A 13,669-nucleotide genomic window follows, 5' to 3' on the forward strand; every position below is an offset into this window, starting at 1 on the left:
CTCAGCTTTTTGGTGGCTTGGACTGTTAAAAAAATAAAAACAACCACTGAATAAATGACATGAGTTTAAAACATTTGCATTCCTGACAATTTCTATCAATATTGTAAAAATTTTATTTCACATAAGGGCAAACAATTCATGAACAACATTAAAAGATTAGTTTATACTTACAGTAGATGAAATTTGTATCAGAGGTATTTCAAACTAGCTGCACTGCTTTTTTGTAATGAAAGCATCAAACAGCTAAAACAGCTTCCATTGTTAATCAGCATAAGGTCCAAAAATATGAATAAAGTTATTACAAATGTGAGATTTAATGATAAACATTTGGTCCTGTGAGAAAAGAAGATGAAATATGAAATTTAAATCCTTTAATTCATTCATGCTCAAGGTCTTTGGAGGTTTCTGGCTAAAACCAAGCGTTCTTATTTGTGTTCTCTTTCCAATACACCAAAGCTCTGAGTGGAACAGATGACAAACTCCTGCACATGTCTATCTGTTTCAGCTCCACAGTTGTTAAATCAGTCTCCACAGAGATGTTCCACTGTTGGAAAAGGACGACTGCTGTTTGGCTCAGTTGAATGCTGCACACTCCCGGTGTGTTATTTTCAGATGACTGCACGGCACTGTGTTGACAAATCATTTCAGCATACTGTCCTTTTTGAGGCAACCGAACCATAAGTGTGTTTGTCTTATTTGGCTAAGGGTTATTATGGGGTTGGCAACTGGACTGGTACTTAGAAAGTGGAAAAGATATTAAAATGCAGTATGGGGTTTCTAGCACCTGTGGAGATGTGACTTAAACATGAGCACAGGATGGAAATTACTCTTGAACCTGTGATATAAGTTGTCCTTGTTGTCTCAATGGGTGATGGATGACAGGAAAGCAGATGGAAAAAATGTCCTTTCTCTCTCAGTATACAGTGTGTCCTCTTGTAATGCCCTAAAGATAAAGGGCATGAAGAGATGTAACAGTAACAGTCAATAAAGTGATCATTTGGCATCATTTCTTATTTGAATTGCTGAAAATGTTCAGATTCTTCCCTCGATAGACTGACCCCTCTGTGGCTCCATTTGCCTTGTTGTCATTCATATGAAAAACTCCCTTTATTTTTGTGAGTCAGACCAGTTGATGGCTAAAGCTGCTGTCCAACAAAACTATTTTCAACCTTTAACCAACAAGCAAACAGAGAAGGGTGACGTCACCCACTGGTTTTTGGATGGACATTTAGGGTTTGGCATTTTGGCATCAGCATCATGATTTTAGAGCCAGATTTGGGTGTATTTGGAGGGCTGGATACGCATTGTAACCTCTCTATCTCAGTTTAAGTTGGCTGTTGTGTCATCTGTCAATCACAGGCAGCCTCACCCCAAAACACACCCAGCTATAATGACGAGTTTACTCATAATAGGACCATAACAGAGATTGAGAACATAGAGTCACTGAGAAAATGTTTGATGACTTAATAAGTCAAGTGAGTCCACAGACTGGATGATTTTGGGCCTGATATTTGCCCCAAACGACAGGTAGGGCACAGCCTGGTTGGAGGCCTGTAGCAGAGGTTTATTCACCCAAATAATCCTCATGAGTGTAGTTTCAGTACCTTTATTTTACTGCTCCAGAGCATCTACTGAAGCCTCCCCAATCTGGAACCTTAAATAAAGTTTGATTTTTACAGAGGTGGAAAAGTATACAACTATTGCACTCAAGTAAACGTACAGTTACCCTAGGTAAAATCTATTTAAGTAAAAGTTAAAGTACTGGTATATAAATCTACTCAAGAAAAAGTAAAAATTATTTAATTTAAATGGCAGAGATTGTGCCAAATTGTGCCCAAATGGCACAAGAGGAGATTTTGCCTGCATTTTTTTTTTTTTTTTTACTAAAATCGCTCTTATTTTGTTCTGATAACCCTCTAGTGGCATCAAATTTGAAAGAAGTAATGTCAAAATGTGGTGCTTTGGCCCACTGGAGATTTTTGGATTTAAACTGCATTATTTCTATGTGATATATATGCTGAAATTGCAACAAAAAAAAGAAAAAAGAAAGAAAGAAAATTAGGCGAAAATGAAGTTTTTCATTTGCCAACTTGATTCTTTCTGATCCAGTAACATATGTACACACATTTACACTTCTGAATAAATTTCACAAGTGCCCTCTTTATTATTGTACCTTGATCATTCCAATAGACCTTGTAGTTACAGAGTTATACTCATTTAAAGATGGGTTGTACATTTCAAGCAGTAGCCCAATAAAAGAGGCTCAGGCTTAACAGGTTAATCCATTTTTGCTTCTTTTTGCCCTTTGACTTCAACTTTTTAGCTCCTTTTCACCCACTTTTGCCCCTCATTCTGTGTGTTCTTTAAATTATTTTTCCTATTTTTAACCCATTTATGCCACTTACCCCCCTCATTTTGTTGATTTTAAAGACTATACAAAATGGCATGAATAGATAAAACCGAAAGTTAATTTGATAAGAGTGGCAATTATCCATGGCCCTCTAAGCCCCAGAAAGCTCTCGCCTTTGTCCATCTTTATGGGCAGCCGTGGCTGAAATAAGAAGTGCAATCCAGTCAGGCACAAGCTTCATTTTCTAATGTGGACCATGTTTCATTTTTTTTAGTATTTTGCCACGGGCCATTAAAAAATGGATCGCTGGCCACATTTGGTCCCCGGGCCATAGTTTGGACACCCCTGTGACATGCTGAGGCGGAGGAGCATGAAGTCAAAGCTCCAAAAAGCCTCAAACAAAACACTTCAAAAATTTTCCATACAGCATAAAATTGAGCCAACAGTGTTTTTTGTCCCAAACTCGCTAAATTATGCGACACAGCTGTACCCATCTACAGTGCTGGATAGACAAGCTTCCCCCAGCGCGCCTTCTAAAAGGGACAGTGCACACTGAAATCACTGGAGGCCAATACCACTAGTGTTGCCGACCCAATTTAAAAAGCACCAAAATTTCTTTTAAAGGTGCATCTACATTAGCTTCACTCTGAAACTGAATTCTAAATCAATGGCTGCTAATTCTGTACCCAGCCCTGATACTTCTTTATTGCAGCCAGAAAATGATGAACAGTGTATGGAAAGTGGATCAATACGTAACAAAGTTTATTAACTTTAAATATTCACAATTAACATTTACACAAACACTGAAAAAACTCCAAGTTCACTGAAGTTTGAAGGCACGGAAACTGATGCTCAAGTATGAACTGGCACACCTTTACAGAATTACTTAACAATATAAAGTGCTTTAATGCTGTAATTAAAATATTTTACAGTACTGTGCTGAAAAAAAGGTCTTTCTTACAAAAGTTGGCACTTCATGGGTTCAAAATGGCAAAAAATGAGAAAACCTGTCCTGAACCACCCTAGAAACTTCCAAAAGCAATACAAACACCTAATAGTTGATTTATACAGAGTTACAGTTGCCATGTAATTGATATTTATGGAGACTATTTGTGATAAATAGCACTTTCTGTCTCACAATTTAATTCTTAAACGTCATCCGCTTCTTCAGCTCCTTGCCCCCTTTTACGTTTACTTTTTTTCCTTTCAATTGGGAACTTTGGCCTTTTTTACTTTGTTTCTGTCCATTTGCATCGTTTGGTTCTTGCGAGGCCTCTTGACATCGTCTGCAGAGGTCATTTTGTTCGTTGAAGAACATGAGGACCTATGTAAATAAGGATGCTGGTCATTTCTCTCGCTCTGGCATTTGCCACGATATGCTCAGTGAAATGGTTCCTACCTGGTCGAGCAGTTTCTCTGTGTCATTGATGTCCACTGGTTCATCGCTGTTTCTCTGACCGCCGGTCAGTTCAAAAAGGTTGGCCACGGCCATCTTGATCTCTCCCAGCAGCAGTGTTTTCTTTTGTGCTGTTTCCTGGATAGAGTTCCATTTCTTGCTCTGCATATGTATGACAACAACATGATTGTGGGTTTCAGAGAAGTTCACCTTCTAGTTTTTCATTACGATGCCTTAGAAAATGTCTGGTACCCATGCTGCGTTTTCTGCCATCACTCTGGCGAGCTCAGCCTGAAGCTGGGCTAACTCGTTGTTCCCTTGAAGCCGCTCTAAGTGTTGCTGGTCTGTTAGTGTTGATATCTCTTTTCTTTTTTCCTCAATCTGCTGATCGATTTCGGCATCCTTCTGAGACAGCTGCTTGTTGAATTTGAGGAGACTGTCTAATTTGTTGGCGAGCTCTGACACATCCTCGAACTGTGACACACACACACATTCAAGATTAAGTTAAACCTCATCAAACCCAAAACCATGTCATTATTTCAGACAGAAGACGCCAGTTCACCTCTAAAAAACACCAAAACCTCTAAACATTGTCCATTAAATCATCTCTACATTAAAATAGTAGGGTTTAAATCCTTGCCTTGCATTGAAAAAATGACAACTTACAAAAAGCACAACCAGCGGGGAAACGTTGTGTCACAAAGCAGATCAAAAATCTCATAGATATGATTTTTAATGGAGGTATTTTAGCAAAAATTAAGTAAAGAAAGAAGCATAACCCATTCTATGCTTTTAGCTAAATTGTGCATGTTTAAATTAAGTCAATAAATCATTCAAGAATGTTAAAAGAGTAGGTTGAAAACACAATTTCTGACGCCATTGAGGCTGCGTAAATTATCTAATTTAGTTGCAACTGCAATCACAATGGCAGAATGTACAATACTGCATAAAAGTCTGCCTTTTTTTTTAAGAAATACTTTAAAGGTTTACAAAAGTGCCTTCAGTTGGCCTTTAAGTTCACAATAGTGCCACATTTGCATTTAGTCCACATACCTTTATTTTCAAAAAAAGAAAAACTTAAAATTTTGGAAAATAATGTGTTATTTTGAAAGCAGTACTGTAATGACCTCGGATTTTATTTATGCTACTTTATATTTGGATGTTATAAGATGAGAATTACAAACTTCAAAACCACGAGGGAGATCATTCTGGCCAATCACTACATCCCAATTTATCAGTCTTTGGTCTAATGCAGGGGTGTCAAACTCAATCACAGCAGGGGCCGGATTCTGGATTCAGGACTAACCTGAGGGCCCAACAGGATCCCTTTTTTAACCAGAAACTGTCAACCTCATTTCACCAGTAATAAAATATAAAAAAAAAAAAAAAAAAAAAAAAAAAAACCTTAACACTGATGATAAATGATTTTGACATCTAAAAAGGTAAAAAGATAAGTTTAAAGGCTCAGAATCTGAGAAAAGTAAATTTATTAGTTCAAAAAGGTCAAAACATGAAATTGAAATTGAAAAATATTGTTTTTTAAAGGCAAATATATTAGAAAGAAAGTCAAAATCATAAGTTTAAAAGGTCAAAATGTGAAATAAAATGTGTAATTATGAAATTTCAAAATATGATTCAAAATTTTAAATTGTGAGTCTAAAAGGTCAAACTATGGGATTATGAAGTCAAAGTCTGGAGTTGAAATATGAGATAAAATACAAAATAATTGGTTAAAAAGATCAAAATATGAATTAAAAATGTAGAATTGTGAATCTTAAATATTATATTAGAGGTCAGAATTATGAGTTGAAATGCTAAAAGTATGAAATAAAAAGTCAAAATCCTAAGTCTGAGTCCTAATTGTGAGATGCAAAATTGAAAATATGAGATTTAAATGAAAATTAATTTCTTTTCCCACATTCCTGACTTCTTATGTAAATATTTTTACTACTAACTTTTTCAGACTTAACAAGGACTTAACAAGGACATCTTAAATCATCAAGGGTGATGGGCCAGTTATAACATACATATGTGATAATCTTGCAGCCGGATTTAACTGTTCCACGGGCCGAATTTGGCCCCGGGCCTTGAGTTTGACACCTGTGGTCTAAAGTCTTAGGTTAGACGTTTCTGACCCACAATCCTTAAAGTCCTTAGCTGGTCTGAAGACCAAAGACTTAGTTTGGGGGTCCGTTCAAATAGTCCTTGTTGCTCAGAAAGGTTCCTAACTGTGAAACAACCTGTAAGTATTTTAGTGTTGGACATGAAAAAGGAAAGGGGCTTCATTGCTTCCTTTATTCTCTCCTTTAGCCTCGGAAACACTGGAGCATCCTTTATGGAAGGAGAGATGAAAAGACGACCCACAATTCTTTGCACCAACTTCATTTAAAGTGATGCACCTGTTAACTGTCCATCAAAACAGACACTCAATATGACTGTAACTTCACTGGCCCTGACTGGAATAGTAAAATTGATTGTCAAACTTATCATTTATATGATAAACAGAAGGAAATAGGGATGAATAGAGGAACATTACAGACATGACAACTATCTAATCCCATATATTATAACTTTAAATCAGTCGATCAGTTAGTACTTCAAACTGCACTTGTTCTGCTATTTTGAATATTAAAGTTAGTGTGATGAAAGTTTATAAATCACAACCATTTCAAGCAATAAAGTTGTCATATTGTGATTATTATATTCCTCATCATAATTATGAAAGTAAGAAGAGAAAAATCTGTAACCACTGAGGGTTTTTGTGGTTTTTTGTGCTTTTCACAAAGAGCTGAAAGAAAGACAGAACCAAAGTAGACTTATATAATTCACAGAAACAAGAGAAACAAAGGGAGAATGGATAGGTAGAGAATAAAATGACTTAACACAGTTGTAATTAAAAGGACTTGAATATCATTCATCTAGTCCACAGGTGTCAAACTCAAGGCCCGGGGGCCAAATCCGACCCGTGGAACAGTTAAATCTGGCCCACAAGATGATCTCATATTTCTGTTATAACCGGCCCATCAGTATGAGGTCTGCAGATTTCCTCAAGTATAAAAATGTGAACTTATGATTTATGATATCCTTGTTAAGTCATAAAATCTGAAAAAGTAGGAAGTACAAACATTTACATAAGAAGTCAGGAATGTGGGAAAATAAATAATTTGTGTTTTAATTCACATTTTCAATGTTGCATCTCACAATTACGGCTCAAACTTAGAATTTTCGCTTTTATTTTCACACTTTGAGCATTTCAACTCAAATTTTGACTTCTCATATAATAGTTTGAGCTTTAAGATTCATAATTCTCATTTTTAAGTGATATTTTGACCTTTCTAACCAATTATTTTGTATTTTACCTCATATTTTCAACTCAACTATGACTTCATAATCCCATAGTTTGACCTTTTAGACTATTTTAGACTTTTAGACGATTTAAAATTTTGAATCATATTTTGACTTCATGATTACAAATTTTATTTCACATTTTGACCTTTTAAACTTATGTTTTTGACTTTCTTTCTAATATATTTGCCTTTAAAAAACATTATTTTTCAATTTCAATTTCATGTTTTCACCTTTTTGAACTAATAAATTTACTTTCCTCAGATTTTGAGTGTTTAACTTTATCTTTTTAACTTTTTAAATGTCAAAATAATTTATCATCATCAGTGTTAAGTTGTTTTTTCATATGTAATTACTGGCGAAACAAGGTTGACAGTTTCTGGTTTAAAAGGTGACCATGTTAGGTGATTGAGTTTGACACCCCTGATCTAGTCGTACTGACTATGAAGAGAGATCAGATTAAGAGAAACGTTTCTGCTGTTTACACGTTCAGAGTCACAGTGCCTCGTCCTGAAGAGATATTAGGCTATACAAATTTCAGTTTCATTCGCTACACTTGACAACTCAAAAAACGCACTGAGTGATAGATGCAAATTTTGTAGTCCATCAACGTTAAATTGTAGTTTTTACAAAAATGACACAGGTCAGAGAAAGTGCAGTCAGATTTCCTAATCACTAATCACCTAATTGCTTCCCCTTTCCCATCCTCTTACTCCCACCTTTCCTTGACCCTATGACGTTTTTCACCAGGGTTTAGGAAAAGTGGACAGGAAAGGACTTAGGAAGGAATTTTTCTGACTTTTCGGGTGGACCCATTATCTCACCTATTGAGGTAGTGAGGGCATCTCCTTGTGATTTCGTGGTGATAAGAGTCTGCGCGGCATTTGAGAATCTTTCTGGATGGCTGTCATTAGTATTACTAGCACTGAGTGTCTTTACTCACCTTGTTTTAATGTTTCTCTTTTCAAACCAGCTTTGCAGGCCTTGGGTTTTATTTTAGGAGAGTCTCTCAGTCTCCTGAGGAGTTTTAGTTAACGGTCAGCTGCATGGCAGTGGTGGATTAGTTTCTCGGTTATATTTAGACTATACTAACAATGTGTTTTGTTTTCATTCCCCTTTTAATTGCTTGTGATTTTAGTGATTATACTTTTAGGATAACTTTCAGAAACACTCGGTCTGCAATTGTATCCTAAAACCCCCAACCTGACAGAAAACTATCAATATTCTCAGCATTTTTCATTGATAACCAAGCAGGTAGATTCATGATACCATCTATGTATTATATCTCCTGTTTCTTTACCTGACTCATTTTGAGCACCCGATCCATGAATTTTTTATAAACTGAGTTTCTTTCTATCTCCTCCAACATCTCCTTTTTCCTCTTCACCAGTGTGGCGTACTCCTCCTTCAGTCTCTTCTCCTCCTCTTGCATCTGAAGCTCCTCTTTCCTCTCCCTCTCTGTTGTCTCAGCTGCTTGTTCAGCATCTCTGACCTGCAAAGAGGGTGAGAGAGGGATGTGGTTATTCTGCTGCTGCTAAGTGAGATGTCATTAAACATGTAGAACAATGCAGGAGTCGTGTGTTAACTGTTTCCCTACTGTACCTTGTGCAGCATTTCCAAGCTTATGTGAAATTCTTTCTGTCGTTTCAATTCCTCCTGCTTCTCCTTTACGAGCTCCTTTGAACTCTCCAGCTTCTGCATGCAAACCAGAGAAAAGGATTTGAATTAGATTTAAGTGAAGCAAATAAGACATGGAGTCAATGCAGTGAGTTTTGGAGAAATGTGTGGAAGAGACTGACGCATCCTGTACATGAGGAAATGAGAATGACATTTGAATCTACTTAGAGTACGTGCCTTATCAAAAAGGACCAGATAGTAGTGATAAAACTGGTTTAGCACTGAGAGATAATGGAGGAGAATTGCTCCTGCACGCATTGTTTTGATTTACATGATGCACTGAATACATTTTTCTGATCATATTACATGCACCTCATATTGCAAAAAAATGATCAGTCTTTGAAAACAAGAGTCTTATTTTTATGCAAATGACTTCCCACTCAGTATGCCTGTGCTTGATTCATTGTTTTAAGAAAAATCATCATGAAATCTAATGAGAAAATTGTGCAAAGCTGTGAATAACTTCCTACTGTGAAATGGTCATATAGCACTTTCTATAATGCTTTAGAGGCAAAATTGGCTTAAAGAGGCAAGAATGAGAGACAAAATTGGATAAATTGGATTGAAAGTGGCAAAGATTTAAGAAATTAGTGGTCAAAGGGAATTGAAAACTTTCAAAATTGTGGAAAAAGGAAGAAATAGTCATGAAATTTGGTTAAAAAGTGGCAAGAACGGGTTAAAAGAGACAAGAATGAGGCAAAACTGGTTACACGTCGGTCAAAAATGGGTTAAAATAGGCAGGAATAAGTAAAAATGGGCAAAATTGGTTAAATGTCCACTGAAAGTGGCAAAAATGGATGGAAATAGTGGACAAAAGGAATTGAAAAGTTGCTGGATTTTGGAAAAGTGGAAAAATAGGAAGAAATAGTCATGAAATTTGGTTACAAAGTGGCAAAAAAAGGTTAAAAGAAAAAAGAATGAGTTAAAAAGGCAAAGTATAGTTGCAGACAATTGAAGGAAATATAGGTGAAGAGGGATTAAAGAGTGGAAAGAATTGTGTACAAGAGGCAACAATGTATTAAAAGAGGCATGAATTAGTGACAAAATTGGATAAACAGGGTTGAAAGTGGGAAATTGACAGAAATAGTGGTGAAAGGGGTTAAGTAGGGGCAGGAATTGTGTAGAAGTGCCAACAATGGGCAGAAAAAGTTATGAAAATAAGTTTTAAAAAAGTGGTAAAATGGGTTAAGACTGGCAAGAATAAGTGAAAAGTGAAAAAACTGGTTAAATTTTGGTTGAAAGTGGCAAAGATTTTTGAAATTAGTGGTCAAAGAGAATTGAAAAATTGCAAAATTGTAGAAAAGTGGGAAAAAATGAGAAAAAGTCATGAAATTTGGTTAAAAGGGGGCAAGAAGGGGTTAAAAGAGGCAAAAATTAGGCAAAATTGGCAAAATTGGTTACATGTCGGTTGACATTGGACGTAAATAGTGGTGAAACAGGATTAAAATGTGCCAATATTGTGTAAAAGTGGCAAAAATGGGCAGAAAAGTTATGGAAATAAGTTTTTAAAAAGCGGTAAAATGGGTTAAAACTGGCAAGAATAAGTGAAAATGGGCAAAATTGGTTAAATGTTCACTGAAAGTGGCAAAAATGGATGGAAGTAGTGGACAAAATGTTGCAGGATTGTGGAAAAGTGGAAAAATGGGAAGAAACAGTCATGAAATTTGGTTGCAAAGTGGCAAAAATAGGTTGAAAGAGGGAAGAACAAGTCAAAAAATATGCATATGAGAGGCAAAAATGGAAGGAAATAGAGCTGAAGAGGGACAAAAGAGTGGAAAGAATTGTTTACAAGAGGTAACAATGTATTAAAGAGGCATGAATTAGTCAGAGGTGGCAGAATTGGTTACATCTAGGTTGAAAAAGGCAACAATAAGCAGAAATAATAGTGAAAAGGGATTTAAAAGTGGCAAAATGTGCCAATTTGGTTAAAGGTGGAATAAAATGGACTAAAAAAGTGGAGAAAGGGGTTTTAAAGAGTGTAGGCTTGTGTAAAAGTCACAAAAAATTGGTTAAAAGAGGGAAGGATGAAGTGACAACACTGAACAAATGTGGATTGAAGATGGGGTTAAGAAGAGCCAAAAATGGGTTAAAAGAGGCGAGAGTGAGTGAATAAAAGTTGGTTTAACGTGGGTTGAAAGTGGCAGAAATTGGAAGAAACGGTGTTGAAAGAGGGAAAGGGGAGTAAAATTCTGTACTAGTGGCAAAAATGGGCAGAAAAGTCATGACGATTAGTTCAAAAGTAGGACAAAACAGGTAAGAATGAGTGTAAAAATTAGTTAAACATGAATATGAACAGTGGTGAAAAGGGGTCATTCATGAATCACAATTGGGGAGGACCCATTCCCTGGGTTTTATAGGGTCCTAGCCAATTCTGTATGCCAATAATTTTAATATATTAATAATATTAAGCTATTCAATTATTGTTTAAAAAAGCTTGTAGAGCAAGCAAACCTCTTCTTCAAGGCAGATGAATTCATAAAACCATGTTGATGTCTTAGGTCTTACATTTTTTTCAATCATGACTTCTTTCATCTTTCTAGTTTGACCACAGAGCATCCATCTCCATCAGGGCAACCTCTTTTGCAAGTTTTCATAAATTCCCACAGTATTTCAGACCATGAATGCAACACTCAGCGTAGCCCAGCAACAGTCTACCTACAATGCACTGCGTTGTTTTGAAGCATGGCTAGCGATGCAAACAGAGGTTGCCCCAAAATACAGAGTATCAAACATGTCTTTTTCAACTGTACCCATAACTGTAGTTTTTATGCACTTTTTTTATGCCTGGGTAAGATGTGACCAAAATTATTATTTACAGAATTTCATTTTATTGTTTTCATTCTATTTATTTTATTTTTATTCAAGTGAAAGAAACCGCCCTACTACCTCAGGTTATGTTCAAATACAGCTCTGTTGTTGTGTTTTTATGCACTTTTCGATGTACTTTTGTCATGTTGCCACATTTAAAAGGGAGATTGTGAATAAATAGTGCATTTTTTTTATCAAATTGATCTGTATTGGTTCGAAATTTGACATTACCAGCTGCTTACTAGGAGCCGAACATGTCTGACCCGGCTACATTTCTTGATTTTAAAATTTGGCCCAGTTGAATTTGCAATTGAATAGCCCTGACGTAGGGTCGCCTCTTTGGCTCTAACTCTCAATGTAGTCCCCGTACCTCTTGCTTGTTTTAGACGTAAATCAATAAAAATTTCTCCAATATGGGAGATGTATACATCTGAGCCTGAGTTTAAGTGATTCTCTACCTTTTCCCGCTCCTCAATCATTGCGTCCAATTCGCCATGCTTCAGGCGAGTCTCCGCTATAGCAATAACGTCATGAGCTCTGTCAGAGTCTTCCCATTCTGATGCCATGGTGCTGGGCCCCGCAGGCGATCTCCTGTTAACAGCATTGCACAAAGTTAGACCGACTCTCAGACGGACTCACTGGCGGTGCTACACAAACTGCTCCAAACAAACTCACTCCGCTTCCGTCTCCTTTTCTCTGACGCTCTTTTTCTCCATGTCTTGTCGTGGTATTTTAAAACTTCTATGAAGTCTTTGCTCTGCAATCGTCGATAAAGTTATCGTTCTGTTTTTGAATGTTTCGCCTTGCAAATACCTTCACCGCGAGTGAGTTTCCATAGTAACACACAAACGGACAAAATACCGGAAGTGTGATGCGCCAACCAGCATCTTAAAAAAAGTCCGCCAAAGTGAAATTTATTTATTTTTTTATCTAATGGAAACTAATGTGCAGTTTTCATTTTACATTTCTTAGAAAATGAAAATAAATTGGTCGATATTTTTCTTTAATTTAACCAATATACCTTCCTGGGGGCACTACTGTAAATCTGAATATGGGCAAAGCTTCCGGTGTTAAAGCGGAAGTCTATTAAATACATGAGCTAGCAACTTGAGTCATGGATAGTTTTATCAATATAATTCCTACAGTTTAAGAGAGATTAGTTAGTGGGAAATGAATTTCAGCAACCCCACAAACTAGAAATGTTATCTGAAGGTGGTGTCCAAACTCAAACAAAACGTGATTGTCTATTACTATACTGATATGACGTTTTGTAGGTACATTTTAGTTAACAAAACTGTTTTTTTTTTTGTTGCTGTTGTTTATTCATTTGTTATTTTTATTTTATTTTTTGCTGTTTAAAGTAAATTTTTCCATGTTTCCAAGGGTTGTGTCTGAATAATTATTGAGACATTTTAAAAAGTGTGCACGCGTTTGTGCATTGATCAGAAACAATATGTGGCTAAACTGTTAGGATGAAGTTAGCTCTAAAATGCCTAGATGATAATGTTTTGTTAAAATGGTGTCAGCTGGGTTAATTGGGCCAGAAGGCCAGGTTTGCCCTATATATTTCCCTGCAGTGTGGTCCAGTGGAATGTTAAATAGTTGCTTGGTTGTGTAAGAAAATTGCAGTGGATTAGGACTTAATTTTTTATTAAATCTGCCTTGATTTTTGCCAATATGCTGCACTGAAAAGTACATAGCCTACTGTATTAACACAGTTCTACAGTTGTATGATTTTTTAAACTTGATTTGGAGTTTAGTTTATTTTTAAACAGGATTTTGTTCTTAAATTTAACATGCTCAGGCCTTTGTGAAGACAAGTGGCTTTTAAAATTGTTCCCTTTATGTTGAATAATAGCCCTTTTTTAAAATGCTTTCATTTTTAACATAATTGTGTTCCAAAATTTGGAACTTGTGGGCAGGGGCATAGTTCGGGATTTTGGGACCCAAAATTCTTACACAGGGTCCCCCTTTGTGGCTCGCTAACCAACAAATGTTGCTACATTGTTAGAAATGCTTATGCATTTCAATTTTTTTTTTACCATTATGAACAACATTTTTTCTATGGTTGAATTAAATTTACTTGCATTATT

General features: G+C 36.1%; 1 protein-coding gene across 1 annotated transcript; it reads right to left on the reverse strand.

Annotated features, from left to right (window-relative positions):
* Positions 1 to 3,295: 3,295 nt before the first annotated feature.
* On the reverse strand, positions 3,296 to 12,360 carry LOC121525631 (coiled-coil domain-containing protein 42-like). Its single transcript, XM_041811712.1, has 7 exons — positions 12,252 to 12,360; positions 12,035 to 12,167; positions 8,694 to 8,786; positions 8,392 to 8,583; positions 3,999 to 4,220; positions 3,750 to 3,908; positions 3,296 to 3,674 (listed from the first exon to the last, which is right to left on the reverse strand). The coding sequence occupies exons 1-7, from the start codon at positions 12,290 to 12,292 to the stop codon at positions 3,492 to 3,494; spliced, it is 1,023 nt and encodes a 340-aa protein (XP_041667646.1). The 5' UTR covers positions 12,293 to 12,360; the 3' UTR covers positions 3,296 to 3,491.
* Between the last annotated feature and the right edge of the window lie 1,309 nt (positions 12,361 to 13,669).

This window comes from Cheilinus undulatus, linkage group 17 (assembly GCF_018320785.1).
Source record: "Cheilinus undulatus linkage group 17, ASM1832078v1, whole genome shotgun sequence".
Taxonomy (NCBI): domain Eukaryota; kingdom Metazoa; phylum Chordata; class Actinopteri; order Labriformes; family Labridae; genus Cheilinus; species Cheilinus undulatus.